The following is a 19456-nucleotide window of genomic DNA, read 5'->3' on the forward strand; positions in this document are numbered from 1 at the left end:
TACACAAAATCTCTTCACCAAAAAGCAGATCTACAAGCTCACAACGCATAGCATTGCTAGGCCTGTCACAATTATTACATTATCGCCTAATTGCAATTATTTGAGATAATTGAATTATTTTTGCATAATCGCCAATCGTTTAAATGTAGAAAAATGTCCATACATTTTCAAAAATAGCAGATCTACAAGCTTCGTCGTAATAAAGCTTGTAGATCAACTATTCGCGCTATTTTGTAAAAACAAAAAATGGAAAGAACAAAGTATACTTTTAAGTTTGTAATCGCGACAGCCCTACGCTATGCATTGCAATGCGTTGTGAGCTTGTAGATCTGCTATCTTCGGTGAACGTTCACCCAGAATAAGGATCAAGTTGTTATAATGTCTACATTGAGAGAACAATTTGTTGTGAATTATTTTATTTAGTTTATACCATGTTGGTATTTATGTATGACGTCAAGCGATGACGCTGAAATTAAGTTATTAAGGGGTAGGGTTATATAAGTTTTTTACTTCTCCCTACTCCTTTCCGAACATATAACAAAGTAAAAAAAAGAAAAGAAAAATAATTATACTTTTTTTGTTGTTGTTTTTGTTTTGGGAATATTATTTTATTTGTTCTATAGAAAGATGAAATAAATATATCTGCCGCTAGACATATTTAGTTATTCATATCATGGGCACAGTTTAGTTACAGTACGGTAAGAGGATAGGTGGGCAGACTGGGCACCAAGGAAGAGTGGGCACCTCTTTGTTAAATTGGCTATTTTCCCCCAAAATATATATAAAAAAAGTTTGTATTTAAGAAAAGTATACTTTGCATGATTAGAAGAACATGCTTTAACATTAGACAATTAAGGTCTAATATTTCTACAACTGCTACCAAACCTGTATATCCAGTCATGTTGGGGCTGAAACAAGAAGTTCAAGGATAAAATTAAGACTGATAATGTACGGTGCAGTGTACAGTATGTACAGTATACAGTATAGGAAAATGGTGTGTGTGTGTGTGTGTGTGTGTGGGGGGGGGGTTACTTATTTTTACAGGGGCTAGTTTCAAATTGCAGCAACCCGTAGGTGCTCTTTGAAAGCGGTCTGGAAGGAGTCTAGGGATTCACATCTCTTAACGGCTGTTGGTAGGGTGTTCCACATTTTAGTTTTGGTGGTTTAAAGACCCCAGTGTTACAAGGAAGGACATTTCAAGTTCTAGGAATACACTGTGTCAGTCTGTGAGACACGACGTCTCTGGACAACAATATAATACATAAAGAACAGTCTGGACACTGGATAATCTCCTCATGAACATTTATTGTAAATCCAACCAAATAACAATATTGTATTTTCCATTGTTTCAAACATCAAAAACCTTCCTCACAAATCCCAGACATGCAAAACATGCTGTCACAATTCAACATAAGATGAACACCAACATATACTATATGAAGGTCATCAATGTGACAACATGTTGTACCCCAGAACCCCCAAATCACAAGTCTTAACTTATACCCTCTATACTTAAAACAGACCTGAGTTGGCACTGTACTTGGTGCGCTCTTTTTCACCCCCTCTACACAAAATCTCTTCACCAAAAAGCAGATCTACAAGCTCACAACGCATAGCATTGCTAGGCCTGTCACAATTATTACATTATCGCCTAATTGCAATTATTTGAGATAATTGAATTATTTTTGCATAATCGCCAATCGTTTAAATGTAGAAAAATGTCCATACATTTTCAAAAATAGCAGATCTACAAGCTTACAACAGGTTATGTGTCGTAATAAAGCTTGTAGATCAACTATTCGCGCTATTTTGTAAAAACAAAAAATGGAAAGAACAAAGTATACTTTTAAGTTTGTAATCGTGACAGCGCTACGCATTGCAATGCGTTGTGAGCTTGTAGATATGCTATCTTCGGTGAACGTTCCCCCAGAATAAGGATCAAGTTGTTATAATGTCTACATTGAGAGAACAATTCAGATATATGAATATTACGTACAATAACGGATTTGTTTTGTCCGTCTTCTATGATTGATAACATCGTAGATATTAACTACTGTACATAAGAGACAATAACATAACATAATCATTGTAAAATCACTGCATTTCTATTTGAACTATTAAATGTTCTAGTATATTAGTACAAGACTGACATTAACATTAAGTTTTATTCCTGGTAGATATCAATCCTGCCAATGTTGAGTGCCATAAAATATTAATATAATCTAGTCCCAATTCTGAACAGACAGGAATATATTTTAAGCTAAAAAGAAAAGAAAACTATTTGACTACAACTCAGACATGGAAAATGAAGTGTTTGTTCTATACACACACTGCGAGAACAATTGAGAAAAACAACCTTTTGGTGCGGATAATTCTAATCTGTGTGATTGACAGGAGATATGATCAGAGGAGCAGAGTTTTTACTATTGTTATTAAAACATGGACTGAAATATGGATAGAGTTTCTCAGTGAAGGTGCAGCCAGTGAAAGAGTACAGATGAACTCTGGCCTCCACATCATAAAAGGAGACCAGACCCTCCTCATAATCCACAAAGACTCCCACTTTCTGGACCTTCTCTCTTACAGGGAGGAGGAAAGAAGGGGCAGCAAGAGCCTTGTACTCATTTCCATTCCTCAACCATATAGTCCAGTAGCCATCGTTGGGGGTCAGTGTGATTGATCCCTTCCTGTTGATGGACTCTCTGGCCACTCCTACATCCCAGGCAATCTTTCCTCCAACCTGAACCTCATTGTAAAACCTTCCTGAGGAGAAGCTTTGTTTTCCTAAGACATTGGCACGAGATGAGAATCTCTCTGGGTTGTCTGGGACATTCTTCTTTATGTTTCCATGACTCACTTGTTTTCCATCCTCAGACAGGATGAGATTAGGATATGCTGTATCAGGGTCCAGAGTTACATCCACCTCATATTGCTGGATCCTCCTCAGCTCAGCATCATGCAGGTTCTTCTCCATCTCTTGACTGAGTGTCTTCTCCAGCTGAGCCACAGCTGTCTTCACAGTCCCTGCATATGAAGACTGATGGACATTGACCTTTGTCCAGTCCTTGGTGGGTGGGGGGGTGTTGATGAATGTGAAGCTCTGGTGGAGGTGGTCTTCAGTGTGTGAGAGCTGTTTCAGCTCAGAGCTTCTTTTCTCTAACTCTGTGATTTCCTGTTGCAGCTCTTTGATGAAGCCTTCAGCCTGTTTCTCTGTTGTTTTCTGCTTCTCTTCGATCACATCAATGAGCTCAGCCTGGCTTCTCTCAATACAGCTGATCAGAGCAGTGAAGACATGCACACTGTTTGCTGTCTCTCTGTCTGCATCTTTCCTGCTGAGCTCCACTGAGTGTCTGACCTCCTGAATCTTCACTTGTCTCTCCTGGATCATCTTCTGAAATTCAGCCTCTGTCTTTCCCAGCTCAGCCTTCTTTCCTTCATATGCCTCTTTCAGAGATACAATTCTATGAAACTTGTGGTCTGACTCAGTGCAGAACTGACAAACGCACATGTGGTCAGTCTCACAGAACAGCTCCAGAGGTCTGTCATGTTTCTTACACAGAATGTCTTCCAGGTTCTTCACAGGGTCGATTAGCTTGTGTCGTTTTAACCCTGCGAGTCTCAGGTGAGGCTCCAGGTGAGCGTCACAGTAGGAGGTCAGACACACCAGGCAGGACTTCAGGGCTTTGGGTTTGGTCTCAGTACAGACGTCACAGGAGACTTCATCTGATTCAGCAGGTTCTGGGTTTGTGCTGGAAGTTTGTCTCTGCTGCTTTGACTTCCTGAACTGATCGGCCATCTCAGAGAGGACTTTATTAACAGAGAATTCTGGTCTATTACAGAAGGTTTTGTTACACAGTGGACACTGACACACATCACTGCTGTTCCAGTAATCTGTGATACAGATGTTGCAGTAGTTGTGTCCACATGGAGTGGTGATTGGATCAGTGAACACATCCAGACAGATAGAACACAGGAACTGCTCTTCAGACAGGAGACTGCTGCTGGCAGACGCCATTTCTACACACTGAAAATAAAAGTGAAACAAATTTAGTTGGATGCTACTTTTCACAGGTATCCGAGTATCTGACTGTACCTCAAAAAAGTGAGCGACACCCACAGCCACAATACTAGAGTGGGCTAGAACAACAATCTGGTACCACCCACTTATAAAAACAAACATGGGTTAATTCTCCTTCTACAGCGTCTGCCACCCAGACGTGGAATGTCCTGAGCCCTTCCCTCAAATATGCTGAATGCAGATCACTGTCTTTTAAAACAGACCTGAAAATCCACCTTTCAGCAGCTGGCCACAGGGAGAGGAAATGATCACTTCTCCTGACAGGGGATTATCAATAGGCCAAAGAAGATTTTATTTTTTTCTATAGCACTTTTATAATGACATCAAATGCAGCCCAAAGTGCTTTACATAAAATAGAGAACAAAATAAAAATAACATTCATAATATTAAACCAGATTAAAAAAAAAACATGATCAAGAACAAATTAAAAGGAGGCAAGATCAACATTAAGACACTACAAGAAAATAGCAACAAAATAATCACTACATGACTTTTAGAAGGATTACAGACTCTCACAGATCTCACACCTGTTCATTCACTTTCATATTTAAGCACACAGACTACCTGTCACCTATTCAGATAGCTGGATGCGCCCTACAAAACACACACACACACACACACACACGCGCACACACACACACACACACACACACACACACAGAGACACACACACACACACACACACACACACACACACACACACACACACACACACACACACACACACACACACACACACACACACACACACACACACACACACACACACACACACACACACACACACACACACACACACACACACACACACAGCTCAGCTGAAATAATAAAAACGCAAATAGACTGCTTATATTTGAGGAATATGAAATACAGGTTTACGATGGTCATGTACTGTGAGAGAAAAATAAATCAGGATTAGAGACAGACTGACTGACTGAAGCAGGTTTCCTTGTTAGGATAATAAATCATTAAAGTACTTACCAATGTTTAAGTTGTACGTGTCAGTGTGTAAAACGTCTTGTTAAAAGGTTTTGTAGAGAGAGTACGAGAGAGTCTAGACTAGAATAGTGTCGCTGCCACCAAACTGTTCACTGTGTGTTAACTTGTTTCACTAGATTTCATTTCCTCACTGATGAAGTCCTCGTTTGTGCTGTAGCTGTTAACCCTTTAGGCTACTGTCACCTGCTGGACAACAACTCTAGAATGTACACACATTACACAACCATTTGAGAACTATAATTCCAACCAGGGAACATTATCCAATCTACAGTGGTGGAAAAACTACTCAAATGTTTTATTTAAGTACAATTAAAATAGAAACCTCATTGATTATATAAATGCGTATGTGGCTTAATTAAATGACCTGACTTGATTGTTTGATAGAAAGTCCAGACAATAAAATATTTCCTTCTAAAGTCCTTCTGTTATGGCACAAGTATGAACCGAGCAAATCTCCATCATTAAAGTAGTGTAAGCATGGTAAAGTCACTGTTTAGGCTACAAGCTCATCATGTCACTCTAGCAAAGTGATTGATCTGTGTCTCTCCTAGGCTGCGTACACACCTAAAGAACAAATGTTCGGTCCGTGTGCGATGCCTGATTGCTATTTGATTGCTGCTCCAATTCATTTTCAATGGGAGTCACGTCGTTTGATCGGACAAACCTGCCCGATGTGGGGGCGGAGGGCACAACAAACACATCGGACACCTTGTAGTCAAAACAGCCAACGAACAGGGTGGGACTTCAGATCGGACAGAAGGGTGGTTTTTAACCGCCAACTAATAGGAGAGAACTTCCGTTCTTGACAGCACTGGGTGGGGTTTAGGCTGTAGTCTTCTGAGTTACGTGACACAGACTATTATATCGCTTGTTTGTATGTCTTCTTTTGGCTACGGCCGTGCGTAACTTGGAGAGTCCAAGTTGCGCACGGCTGTCTCCAGTGAGTGAGTCAAGTCTGGTACTAAGTTCTATTCTATATACAGAAATACAGGACGATAGCCAAAATAGCCGTCGGGCCTCGGCAGTTGTGAGGCTGCATTAATAATTAGTTCTAAAAGCATGTCTTTTTTTACGGGGATCACTATTGATTTTAATAGTAGACGCATATATGTCTATGAGTAGCCTAGAGTAGAAATGTAATGGCAGCGTACGAGGTTCACATGCGCAAATATAACAGATGTACAAGTTATCGACACGAATGGTACTTACGGTATGGTACACGATGTAAGCTTGTAGATCTGTTTATTTTAAGCATGCGCCACCGCCACCACGCAAAGTTATGACGCGCGCACATGTGGGGGGAGAGACCCGATATATTTTATAGCTCTATGGGAGAGACGCAGACAGAGAAATAGTTTAAATCATCCTGTCTCGCTCTAGCGCACGGCCGCACGCATAAAGAGCCAATGGAGGAAATGTTAAATAAGCTACACAGGTGGTCCTAAATGATTAATTGATTACATTACTGTAGCAAAAGACGTTATGGTCAACTGCAGCGGAGCTGTTCTGACTTGAAGCTTAACTGACCAGCACGGCTTCAAGTTTAAACCATAAGATGACATGGAAATGCCCGTCGATTTGATGCGCAGAAATAACATAGGCCTATATCGAATCGGGTTAAGGTGCACACATGGAAGAAAAGTCCTTTTTATCGGGATTCGGGGATACTTTGTTGTAGGCTATAGCCTACGTCTCCGGTGAATTATTGTATGCATCAGCAGCGAGCACATTATTGTTCAAACACCTGCTCCTCTGTTCATCTGTTGTCTTATTTGGCTAATAAAATAATTATTAAGAAGTAATGCAATTGCAAGTTGTTGCTGCAATCATGATTCATGTTACTGTTCTCTTCTCTCTGTGTGACTGAAGGTTGCGCCCAAAAAATGTACAGTGATTTCCCGCACCCCCTCATGTTCTTTTTCCCTCCATTGTAAAATGAGCTCTTTATTTTTTCACTATTTGGTTCGCTTAACATGTGTCATTTGTTTACATATTTGGTACGCTTTACAAAGTCCAGTGCGAACACCAAACGGACCAAAATCAAAATGCAAATATTTGGTCCTTGGTCCTTGAACCTTCTACTGCCTCGACAACCTACCGCTAGCTGCAGTCAAGAAAACTACACTGAACATATGTGCATCTATTTCCGTGTATCGTAGCACCGCCCAAATCGCGCAAAGCATTGTGGGACATGGAGGCATCAAATCATAAAAATGTAATCAGTGGTCGGTCGGACAGATCTGTGCGTCCGAAAGGTGTGTACGAAGCCCTAGGCTTCGTACACACCTGTCGGACAACTTTGAGTGTTTTTCACACTCAAAGTTCACTTTTAGAAGGTCCGGATCAAGGACCAAATATTTGCATTTTGATTTTGGTCCGTTTGGTGTTCACACTGGACTTTGTAAAGCGTATCAAATATGTAAACAAATGACACGTGGACATGTTAAGCGAACAAAATAGTGACAAAAAAGAAAATAGGTCATTTTACGACGGAGGGAAAAATAACATGAGGGGGTGCGGGAAATCACTGTCTACAATTTTTGGGCGCAACCTTCAGTCACACAGAGAGAAGAGAACAGCAACATGAATCATGATTGCAGCAACAACTTGAAATTGCATTAATTCTTAATAATTATTTTATTAGCCAAATAAGACAACAGATGAACAGAGGAGCAGGTGTTTGAACAATAATGTGCTTGCTGCTGGTGCATACAATTCACCGGAGACGTATAGCCTACAACAAAGTATCCCCGAATCCCGATAAAAAATGACTTTTCTTCCAAGTGTGCACCTTAACCTGATTCAATATAGGCCTATGTTATTTCTGCGCATCAAATCGACGGGCATTTCCATGTCATCTTATGGTTTAAACTTGAAGCCGTGCTGGTCAGTTAAGCTTCAAGTCAGAACAGCTCCGCTGCAGTTGACCTATATCACGTCTTTTGCTATAGTGATGTAATCAATTAATCATTTAGGACCACCTGTGTAGCTTATTTAACATTTGCTCCATTGGCTCTTTATGCGTGCGGCTGTGCGCTAGAGCGAGACAGGATGATTTTAAATATTTCTCTGTCTGCGTCTCTCCCATAGAGCTATAAAATATATCGGGTCTCTCCCCCCACATGTGCGCGCGTCATAACTTTGCGTGGTGGCGGTGGCGCATGCTTAAAATAAACATATCTACAAGCTTACATCGTGTACCATACCGTAAGTACCATTCGTGTCGATAACTTGTACATCTGTTATATTTGCGCATGTGAACCTCGTACGCTGCCATTACATTTCTACTCTAGACTACTCATAGACATATATGCGTCTACTATTAAAATCAATAGTGATCCCCGTAACAAAAAAAGACATGCTTTTAGAACTAATTATTAATGCAGCCTCACAACTGCCGAGGCCCGACGGCTATTTTGGCTATCGTCCTGTATTTCTGTATTTAGAATATAACTCAGACTGGACTCACTCACTGGAGACAGCCGTGCGCAACTTGGACTCTCCAAGTTACGCACGGCCGTAGCCAAAAGAAGACATACAAACAATTAAGCGATATAATAGTCTGTGTCACGTAACTCAGAAGACTACAGCCTAAACCCCACCCAGTGCTGTCAAGAACGGAAGTTCTCTCCTATTAGTTGGCGGTTAAAAACCACCCTTCTGTCCGATCTGAAGTCCCACCCTGTTCATTGGCTGTTTTGACTACAAGGTGTCCGATGTGTTTGTTGTGCCCTCCGCCCCCACATCGGACAGGTTTGTCCGATCAAACGACGTGACTCCCATTGAAAATGAATTGGAGCAGCAATCAAATAGCAATCAGGCATCGCACACGGACCGAACATTTGTTCTTTAGGTGTGTACGCAGCCCTAGGGTCCTACTTGCCCCACAACAAGGATGCGGGCTGGAAGCGACAAATGTTTACGCCCCTTTTGGGATATTTTGCTGGGCCCTATACTGCAATGGAGAACTACTCTGTTACAAGTACAACTTAAGTCCGGAATTCAAAATATAGGCCTATAGTAAAAGTACAACAGTAATTTGGCATCAAACATGTACTTAAAGTACTAAAAGTAAAAGTAGGCTAGTCATTGTGAAGAATGTCCCATTTCAAGATTTCAAATGTATAAACATCCTTTGAAAATAGCCGATCTACAAGCTCACAATGCGTCACATCCCGGCGCATTGTGAGCTTGTAGATTGGCTATCTTCAAAGGATGTTTCCCCAAAATATATAAACAAAGTTTGTTTTTAAGAAAAGTATACTTTGCATTAGAAGAACATGCTTTAACATTAGACAACTAGAAAAAGTGCCCCTCGGGGCACAGGTCTCCACCAGGGCAGGTGTGGCCTCCTGGTGGCGCTATAACAGGCGGTTCTGGAAAGTTTGGGGCAGAGGTTCATCGATGGCATCCAGGGAGTGTGTGGAAAATTTGGCATAGACCGGGTTAACGGTGCCAGAGATTAGGTGGTAACAGACGGACGGACGGACGGACACACGCGCACACACACACACACACACACAGACACACACACACACACACACACACTGCAAAACATACTCTCTCGCCATTCCTTCGGCCTGGTGGAGACAATTAAGGTCTAATATCTCTGCTATTTCTGCTACAAAACCTGTATATCCATTATCCAGTCATGTTGGGGCTTAAACAAGAAGTTCAAGGATAAAATTAAGACTGATAATGATGTACGGTGCAGTGTACAGTATGTACAGTATGGGAAAGTGGTGGTGGGAGGGGACTTTAACTTTGTTTTTACAGGGGCCAGTTTCAAAATGCAGCAACCCGTAGGTGCTCTTTGAAAGCGGTCTTGAAGGAGTCTAGGGATTCACATCTCTTAACGGCTGTTGGTAGGGTGTTCCACATTTTAGTTTTGGTGGTTTAAAGACCCCAGTGTTACAAGGAAGGACATTTCAAGTTTTATGAATACACTGTGTCAGTCTGTGAGACACGAGGTCTCTGAACAACAATATAATACATAAAGAACAGTCTGGACACTGGATAATCTCCCCATGAACATTTATTGTAAATCCAACCAAATAAACATATTGTATTTTCCATTGTTTCAAACATCAAAACTTTCCTCACCTCACTAGCAAATCCCAGACAATTCCACATGAAATGAACATCAACATATACTATATGAAGGTTTATCATTGTGACAACATGTTGTACCCCAGAACCCCCAAATCACAAGTCTTAATTTATACCCTCTATACTTAAAACAGACCTGAGTTGGCACTGTACTTGGTACGCTCTTTTTCACCCCTCTACACCAAAAATAGCAGATCTACAAGCTCACAACACATAGCATTGCTAGGCCTGTCAATTATTATTACATGAATCATTTTTGCATAATCAATGGTTTCCATAGCAGATCTACAAACTTACAACACATTGTGACTTGTAAGATCAACTAGTTCTGCTATTTTGTAAATTATTTGGAAATAACTAAATATTAAATGTGTCTTGTCATATCTGCTCTGTGCAATTTATGATTAGAAGCCTAAAAGGAAAACAGAAATACAAGTTGTAATGTTCCAATGTTCAACGCCACAAACAATTAAATCATTAATCACAATTGTTTGTGTGACAATTAATCGTCAATTTAAGTTTGTAATTGTGACAGCGCTACGCATTGTAATCATACTGTAAAAAAAAATAGATTGCAATGCGTTGTGACTGAGCTTGTAGATCTGCAATGCGTTGTGAGCTTGTAGATCTGCTATCTTCGGTAAACGTTCCCCCAGAATAAGGATGCTAGGGTTCAAGTGGTTGAACAATTCACAGAGTTTACAGTCGTATGAAAATTATGTACAACTGATTTATTTTGTCTGCTATGATTGATAACATTGTAGATTACTACTGTATATAAGAGACAATAACATGACAATCATTGCAGAATCACTGCATTCCTATTTGCACTTAAACATTCTAGTATATTAGTTATACTTGACAATAACATTACGTTTTATTCCTGGTAGATATAAATCTTGCACATTAATGAACAACAATGTAGAGTTAAATTTAAACCTGAATGCCATAAAATCTAATATAATCTAGTCCTTGTACAGAGAAAGAAAGGTAAACATTTTTTGCTTAATGGCTACAATTCACACATGTACACTTGAAACACATTTGTGTTTCCATAGAATTCATCAACATCAACAATAATGAAAGTTGACCGACACACCTGTATGAACCCTTCTATACACACGTTTGTTTTAAATGAAAAAACAACTATTTTGTGCGGATTAGTCTAATCTGTGTGATTGACAGGAGATATGATCAGAGGAGCAGAGTTTTTACCATTCTTATTAAGACATGGATTGAAGTATGGATAGAGTCTCTCAGTGAAGGTGCAGCCAGTGTAAGAGTAGAGATGAACTCTGGTCTCCACATCATAAAAGGAGACCAGACCCTCCTCATAATCCACAAACACTCCCACTTTCTGGAGCTCCTCTCTTACAGGGAGGGGATCAGCAGGGTCGCCAGCCAGGTACTCATTTCCATTCCTCAACCATATAGTCCAGGAACCATTGTTGGGACTCAGTGTGATTGATCCCTTCCTGTTGATGGACTCTCTGGCCACTCCTACTGTCCAGTCAGTCTTCCCTTTAACCCGAACCTCATAGTAAAACCTTCCTGAGGAGAAGCTTTCTTTTCCTAAGACATTGGCATGAAGAGAGAATCTCTCTGGGTTGTCTGGGAGATTCTTTTTCATGTTTCCACAACTCACTTGTTTTCCATCCTCAGACAGGATGAGTTTAGGATGTGCTGTATCAGCATCCAGAGTTACATCCACCTCATATAGCTGGATCCTCCTCAGCTCAGCATCATGCAGGTTCTTCTCAATCTCTTGACTGAGTGTCTTCTCCAGCTGAGCCACAGCTGTCTTCACAGTCCCTGCATATGCAGACTGATGGACATTGACCTTTGTCCAGTCCTTGGTGGGTGGAGGGGTGTTGATGGATGTGAAGTTCTGGAGGAGGTGGAGGTGGTCTTCAGTGTGTGAGAGCTGCTTCAGTTCAGAGCCTCTCTTCTCTAACTCTGTGATTTCTTGTTGCAGCTCTTTGATGAAGCCTTCAGCCTGTTTTTCTGTAGTTTTCTGCTTCTCTTCGATCACATCAATGAGCTCAGCCTGGCTTCTCTCAATACAGCTGATCAGAGCAGTGAAGACCTGCACACTGTCTGCTGTCTCTCTGTCTGCATCTTTCCTGATGAACTCCACTGAGTGTCTGACATCCTGAATCTTCACTTGTCTCTCCTGGATCATCTGCTGAACTTTAGCCTCTGTCTTTCCCAGCTCAGCCTTCTTTCCTTCATAGGCCTCTTTCAGAGATACAATCTGATGTAACTTGTGGTCTGACTCAGTGCAGAACTGACAGATGCACATGAGGTCAGTCTTACAGAACAGCTCCAGAGGTCTGTCATGTTTCTTACACAGAATGTCTTCCAGGTTCTTCACAGGGTCGATTAGCTTGTGTCGTTTTAACCCTGCGAGTCTCAGGTGAGGCTCCAGGTGAGCGTCACAGTAGGAGGTCAGACACACCAGGCAGGACTTCAGGGCTTTGGGTTTGGTCTCAGTACAGACGTCACAGGAGACTTCATCTGGTTCAGCAGGTTCTGGGTTTGTGCTGGAAGTTTGTCTCTGCTGCTTTGACTTCCTGAACTGATCGGCCATCTCAGAGAGGACTTTATTGACAGAGAATTCTGGTCTATTACAGAAGGTTTTGTTACACAGTGGACACTGACACACACCACTAGTGTTCCAGTAATGTGTGATACAGGTGTTGCAGTAGTTGTGTCCACATGGAGTACTGATGGGATCAGTGAACACATCCAGACAGATAGAACACAGGAACTGCTCTTCAGACAGGAGAATGCTGGCAGACGCCATTTCTACACACAGAAAATAAAAAGTGAAACAATTATAGTTTTGGATGTTACTTCTCACAGGTATCTCTAACAGGCCGGAGATTATCATTTGTGTGTCTGTCTTTGAACAGCTAATCTCTGGCACCACTGGACCGATCCATGTGAAACTTTGCAAACATACAGTACTCCCAATTGGCAAAAGTGAAACATATTTTATTTTTGGATGCTACTTCTCACAGAGTATCTGTCTAATTACCTAAAAATAAATTGAGCGGCACCCACATCCACAATACTACAGTGCCCTAGAATGACGATCTTATAAAAACACTTATACAAACAAACATGGGTAAATTCTCCTTCTACAGCACTGCCACCCAGACGTGGAATGTCCTGACCCCTTCCCTCAAAAATACAGATCACTGTTTTTTAAAACAGGCCTGAAAATCCACCTTTCAGCAGGCCACAGGGAGAGGAAATGATCACTTCTCCTGACAGGTGATTATCAATAGGCCAAATAAGAGTTTTTTGTATAGCACTTTTATAATGACATCAAATGCAGCCCAAAGTGCTTACATAAAATAGAGAACAAAAGAAAAATAACATTAATTTATTTTTTAATTCATTTTTCTATCCCACGATATTGTAACCCATTTTTACACCCCTGTGTCAATTATCTAATGTGATCCTGGGATCTACACACCCTCCGCCAACCTGGGGAGAGCAACGAACTTGAACTCATGCTTCCGAAAAAAAGAAGAAAAAATCATAATATTAAACTAGGGATGTACCGATGAGACAATTTGGCCGATATCGATATCCGATATAATGAATTGCTATTATGGCCGATAACCGATATAATCTCATTCTGTATTTAAAAAATCACACCCGTGTGAACTGAGTGGTGTAAGATATATAGACTGATCAGCTGTGGTCTGACGTAATGTCTGACGTAATGAAATCACACCCGTGTGAACTGGGTGACTATAGCAACCGTGCTCATTTTTTGGTACGAACAGACAGACAGACAGACAGACACGTAAACTAACAAAGCCAGTTGTAGGAGTGGTTTACACCACTCAAAAATATATAATTATTTTGGCCATTCTGAAAAAAGGCTGAACTTGATAAAAGCAATGCCTCTTTATTCCAAAACTAGGGATGCACCGTTATTGAAATGTTGGCTCATATCCCAACATAAACAGCTTGAATGTAGTATTTTTCTTTTAAATGTTCCAACTATTGACTCTTTCGAAAGCTTCCCCAGAAAACACTGATATAATTTGCAGCCTTCATCATCACAAAAAGCTTTTTCAGGTTTTTTTAAATTATTATTTTTAATTTATTATAATAAAATTAAACTTAACTATTATCCCATATATTTTTTTACCGATACCGATTAATTGGTTTAAGGCAAATATCGGCCGATACCGATGTGTTTGCCGATTAATCTACCATCACTAGATTAAAAACAAGATAAAAACACATGATCAAGAACAAATTAAAAGTAGGCAAGATCAACATTAAGACACTACAAGAAAATAGCAACAAAATAATCACTACATGACTTTTAGAAGGATTACAGAGTCACACAGATCTCACACCTGTTCATTCACTTTCATATGCACACAGACTAGGCTTACCTGTCACCTATTTAGATAGCTGGATGCGGCCTACACTGTGTGTGTGTGTGTGTGTGTGTGTGTGTGTGTGTGTGTGTGTGTGTGTGTGTGTGTGTGTGTGTGTGTGGGGGGGGGGGGGGGGGGGGGGGGCTGCACACACACACACACACACACACACACACATTTTGGGGAAGTGAAAAACGCTATGATAGTCATACGTGAGGAAAAATCAGGATTAGAGTTTAATAGACAGACTGACTGAGACGCAGGTTTCCTTGTTTAGTATAAACCATTAACTATATTAAAATGCAGTAGCTACTCACCAATGATTTTGTCAGAATTGTAGTCGTAGAAAGGTTCTGCAGAGACTTTGTGTATAACGTCTTGTAGAAAGGTTCTGTAGAGAGTACTAGACTCTAGAATCTAGACTAGAGAGAGTGTCGCTGCCACCAAACTTTTCTTTCGTTTCACTAGATTTCATTTCATTTCATTTCCTCACTGTAGCTGTTAACCCTTTACTGCCACCTGCTGGACAACAACTCAGAATGTGTACACAACCATTTGAGAACCCCAGCATCTAAAATTCCAGCCAGGGAACATTATCCAATCTATAGTGGTGGAAAAACTACTCAAATGTTGTATTTAAGTAAAAGTATCAATACTGCAATGTAGAACTACTCTGTTACAAGTATAAGTCCAGAATTCAAAATATGTCAAATGTATAAACATCCTTTGAAAATAGCCTATCTACAAGCTCACAATGCGTCACATTCCGACACATTGTGAGCTTGTAGATTGGCTATTTTCAAATGGCCAAAATGTATAGCCTAGTGTTGAAGACTGAAGTGGTTACTGTATGTTTTGTTATAATAATCTGAATCTACTAATTAACTAGTAACTAAAGTTTTCAAATAAATGTAGTGGGGTTAAAGTACAATATTTGGATCCGAGATCTAGTGGAGTAGAAGTAAAAGTATTGGAAATTGGAAATACTCAAGTACAGACTCAACTCAGTTCCAGTTTAAAAGCCTGGCCCTGACCTCCTAGCTGGGAACATTATATTTGCTCTATAGAAAGATGAAATAAATCTATCTGCCTAGACATATTTAGTTATTCATATCATGGGCACAGTTTAGTTACAGTACGGTAAGAGGATAGGTGGGCAGACTGGGCACCAAGGAAGAGTGGGCACCTCTTTGTTAAATTGGCTATTTTCCCCAAAAATATATATGTTTTTAAGAAAAGTATATTTTGTATGATTAGAAGAACATGCTTTAACATTAGACAATTTAGGTCTAATATTTCTACAACTGCTACAAAACCTGTATATCCAGTCATGTTGGGGCTTAAACAAGAAGTTCAAGGATAAAGTTAAGTCTGATAATGATGTACAGTACAGTGTACAGTATGTACAGTATGGGAAAATGGTGGGGGGGGGGGGAGTTTAACTTTTTAACAGGGGCCAGTTTCAAATTGCAGCAACCCGCATAGGTGCTTTTTGAGAGCAGAGCGGTCTTGAAGGAGTCTAGGGATTCACATCTCTTAACGGCTGTTGGTAGGGCGTTCCACATTTTAGCTTAGATGGTTTAATGACCCAAGTGTTACCAGGAAGGACATTTCCAGTTCTAGGAATACACTGTGTCAGTCTGTGAGACTGACACAGACTGACACAGGCTCCATTTTCGTCACCGCTAAACCCCTTATCCCTAAACTTTTGCCTTTTTTTTATTTATTTTTTTACTATTTTGCAAAACATTTTTGAATAGTTAAAATGGCCAGTCTACAAGCTCACGTGTCAATGTAGATTGGCTAGTTTAACTATTCAAAAATGTTTTCCCAAAATAGTAAAAAAAAAAAAAAAAAGGCAAAGCAGTTTAGGGATAAGGGGTTTAGCGGTGACGAAAATGGAGCCTGAGGTCTCTGCACAACAATAATAAATAAAGAACAGTCTGGACACTGGATAATCTCCCCATGAACATTTATTGTAAAATCCACCAAATATAACAATATTGTATTTTCCATTGTTTCAAACATCAAAATTTTACTCACTAGAAAATCCCAGACATGCAAAACATGCTGTCACAATTCCACATGAGATGAACACCAACATAAAATGTATACTAACTATATGAAGGTCATCAATGCGCCTAATCGCAATTTTTTTGCAACATGTTGTACCCCAGAACCCCCAAATCACAAGTCTTAATTTATACCCTCTATACTTGAAAACAGACCTGAGTTGGCACTGTACTTGGTGCACTCTTTTTCACCCGTTCTACACAAAATACCTCCACCAATTTTTTTGCATAATCATCAATGGTTTCCTTGTTGATTTTTTTTCTAAAATAGCAGAAATAGCAGATCTACCAGCTTGCAACACGTGACATGTTGTAAGCTGTCTTCGGTGAACGTTCCCCCAGAATAAGGATGCTAGGGTTCAAGTGGTTATAATGTCTGCATTGAGAGAACAATTCACAGAGTTTACAGTCATATGAACATTATGTACAATAACTGATGTATTTTGTCTGTCTGCTATGATTGATAACATCATAGATTACTACTGTACATAAGAGACAATAACATAATCACTGTATTCCTGTTTGCACTTAAATGTTATAGTATATTAGTACAAGACTTGACAAGTGACAACATTATTTTTTAGTCCTGGTAGATATCAAACTTGCACATGAACAACAATGTAGAGTTAAACTTAAAACTGAATGCCATAAAATCAAATATAATAAGAATGTAGTCCTTGTACCGAGAAAGAAAACAAGACATATAGACATTCTAAACAGACAGGAATACTAAGAATGTGTGTCAGCTAGTGTCCGATGTGTAACAAAGCCTTCTGTAATAGACCAGAATTCTCTGTCAATAAAGTCCTGTCTGAGTTGGCCGATCAGTTCAGGAAGTCAAAGCAGCAGAGACAAACTTCCAGCACAAACCCAGAACCTGCTGAACCAGATGAAGTCTCCTGTGATGTCTGTACTGAGACCAAACCCAAAGCTCTGAAGTCCTGCCTGGTGTGTCTGACCGCCTACTGTGACGCTCACCTGGAGCCTCACCTGAGACTTGCAGGGTTAAAACGACACAAACTAATCGACCCTGTGAAGAACTTGGAAGAGTTAATGTGTAAGAAACATGACAGACCTCTGGAGCTGTTCTGTCAGACTGACTGCGTGTGTGTTTGTCAGTTCTGCACTGAGTTAGACCACACGTTACATAGAATTGTATCTCTGAAAGTGGCATATGAAGTTAATAACATTTTCAGTCAATCAATCTGCCTCACACTGTGACAGACGATAGCCTTCACTGACCACCAGCGGTCCCTCCTCCTGTTCAGAATCAACTTTATTGTCAACAGTTTACAGATGTAAAAAGTAGGTGGACATTTATCCTTATACTGTACATGTTCGAGAGACAGAATATCAAAATGTCTACATAGACCTACATTATCTACATAGACCTGTGGTCATTCAGGGCTACTGTAGCTCTTTCTGGCACATTTTGACAGAAACGTCCACCACAAACCAGCATGGTGATGACCCCTGCCTTTAGGCATCAGGTCAGGGTGACACAATTTGACTGATTAAAAGTCACTGGAAACTTTTACGATACAAACATGTACCCTAGTGTCACCACTGAGTGTTTCTCCTGCAGCACAGTTATGACAACGGGAGCTAAATAAATGTACTATGGGGGTCACAGGACAATCAGGACATAATCATTACTATAATGAGAACCACCTGTCTAATAAAAGTTTAGGCCCAGGGAGTCCATGACGTCGAAAGGGATTCAGAATAGATGGGCAGTTGGGTACTAGGGACACCCGGGTGGGTACCTTGGCTCTTTTGTCCAAAATGTTAAAAAATAAATAATTTGAAAAATGTTCAATGTGATGTAAAGTATACATGATGTGAACATGCACCGTACATCATTATCAGACTTAGTTTTATCCTTCAACTTCTTGTTCATGCCCCAACATGACTGGATATACAGGTTTTGTAGCAATTGTAGAAATATTAGACCTTTATTGTCTAATGTTAAAGCATGTTCTTCTAATCATGCAAGGTATACCTTTCTTAAAAACAAACTTTTTTATATATTTTGGGAAAAATAGCCAATTTAACACAGAGGTGCCCACTCTTCCTTGGTGCCCAGTCTGCCCACCTATCCTCTTACCGTACTGTAACTAAACTGTGCCCATGATATGAATAACTAAATATGTCTAGCGGCAGATAGATTTTTTTCATCTTTCTTTAGAGCAAATATAATGTCCCCAGCTAGGAGGTCAGGGCCAGGCTTTTACACTTAGCAAACTGGAACTGAGTTGAGTCTGTATTGAGTATTTCCAATTTCCAATACTTTTACTTCTACTCCACTACATCTGGGATCTAAATATTGTACTTTTACTCCACTACATTTATTTGAAAACTTTAGTTGCTAGTTAATTTGTAGATTCAGATTATTATAACAAAACATACAGTAACCACTTCAGTCTTCAACCCTAGGCTATACATTTTTGCTATTTGAAAATAGTCGATCTACAAGCTTCGGATGCGTCGGATGTGACGTATTGTGAGCTTGTAGATCGACTATTTTCAAATATGGTTATACATTTGAAATCTTGAAATGGGACATTCTTCACAATGACTAGCCTACTTTTACTATTGGTACTTTAAGTACATATTTTGATGCCAATACTTTTGTACTGTTACTCAAGTACATCCGGACTTATACTTGTAACAGAGTAGTTCTCCATTGCAGTATTGATACTTTTACTTAATATAAACATGTGAGTAGTTTTTCCACCACTGTAGATTGGATAATGTTCCCTGGCTGGAATTTTAGATGCTGTAGTTCT

At 40.0% G+C, this 19456-nt stretch overlaps 2 protein-coding genes across 2 annotated transcripts; both read right to left on the bottom strand.

The window, feature by feature from the left end:
• Window positions 1-2374: 2374 nt before the first annotated feature.
• Window positions 2375-5156, bottom strand: LOC306940488 (zinc finger protein RFP-like; the record flags this gene model as incomplete). Its single annotated transcript, XM_079525584.1, has 2 exons — window positions 5060-5156; window positions 2375-4017 (listed from the first exon to the last, which is right to left on the bottom strand). Exon 2 carries the CDS (start codon window positions 4013-4015, stop codon window positions 2375-2377), a length of 1641 nt encoding a protein of 546 aa, XP_079381710.1. The 5' UTR covers window positions 4016-4017; window positions 5060-5156.
• Window positions 5157-10162: 5006 nt separating this feature from the next.
• LOC306940478 (zinc finger protein RFP-like) lies at window positions 10163-15064 on the bottom strand. Its single transcript, XM_079525574.1, has 2 exons — window positions 14913-15064; window positions 10163-12994 (listed from the first exon to the last, which is right to left on the bottom strand). Exon 2 carries the CDS (start codon window positions 12990-12992, stop codon window positions 11352-11354), a length of 1641 nt encoding a protein of 546 aa, XP_079381700.1. The 5' UTR covers window positions 12993-12994; window positions 14913-15064; the 3' UTR covers window positions 10163-11351.
• Window positions 15065-19456: the final 4392 nt, after the last annotated feature.

Source organism: Electrona antarctica, assembly GCF_951216825.1.
Source record: "Electrona antarctica genome assembly, chromosome: 2".
In the NCBI taxonomy this organism is placed as follows: Eukaryota; Metazoa; Chordata; class Actinopteri; order Myctophiformes; family Myctophidae; genus Electrona; species Electrona antarctica.

Coding starts and splice junctions, on each gene's coding strand:
- LOC306940478 (XM_079525574.1), bottom strand. CDS start 12,992: ATGGCGTCTGCCAGCATTCTCCTGTCTGAAGAGCAGTTCCTGTGTTCT.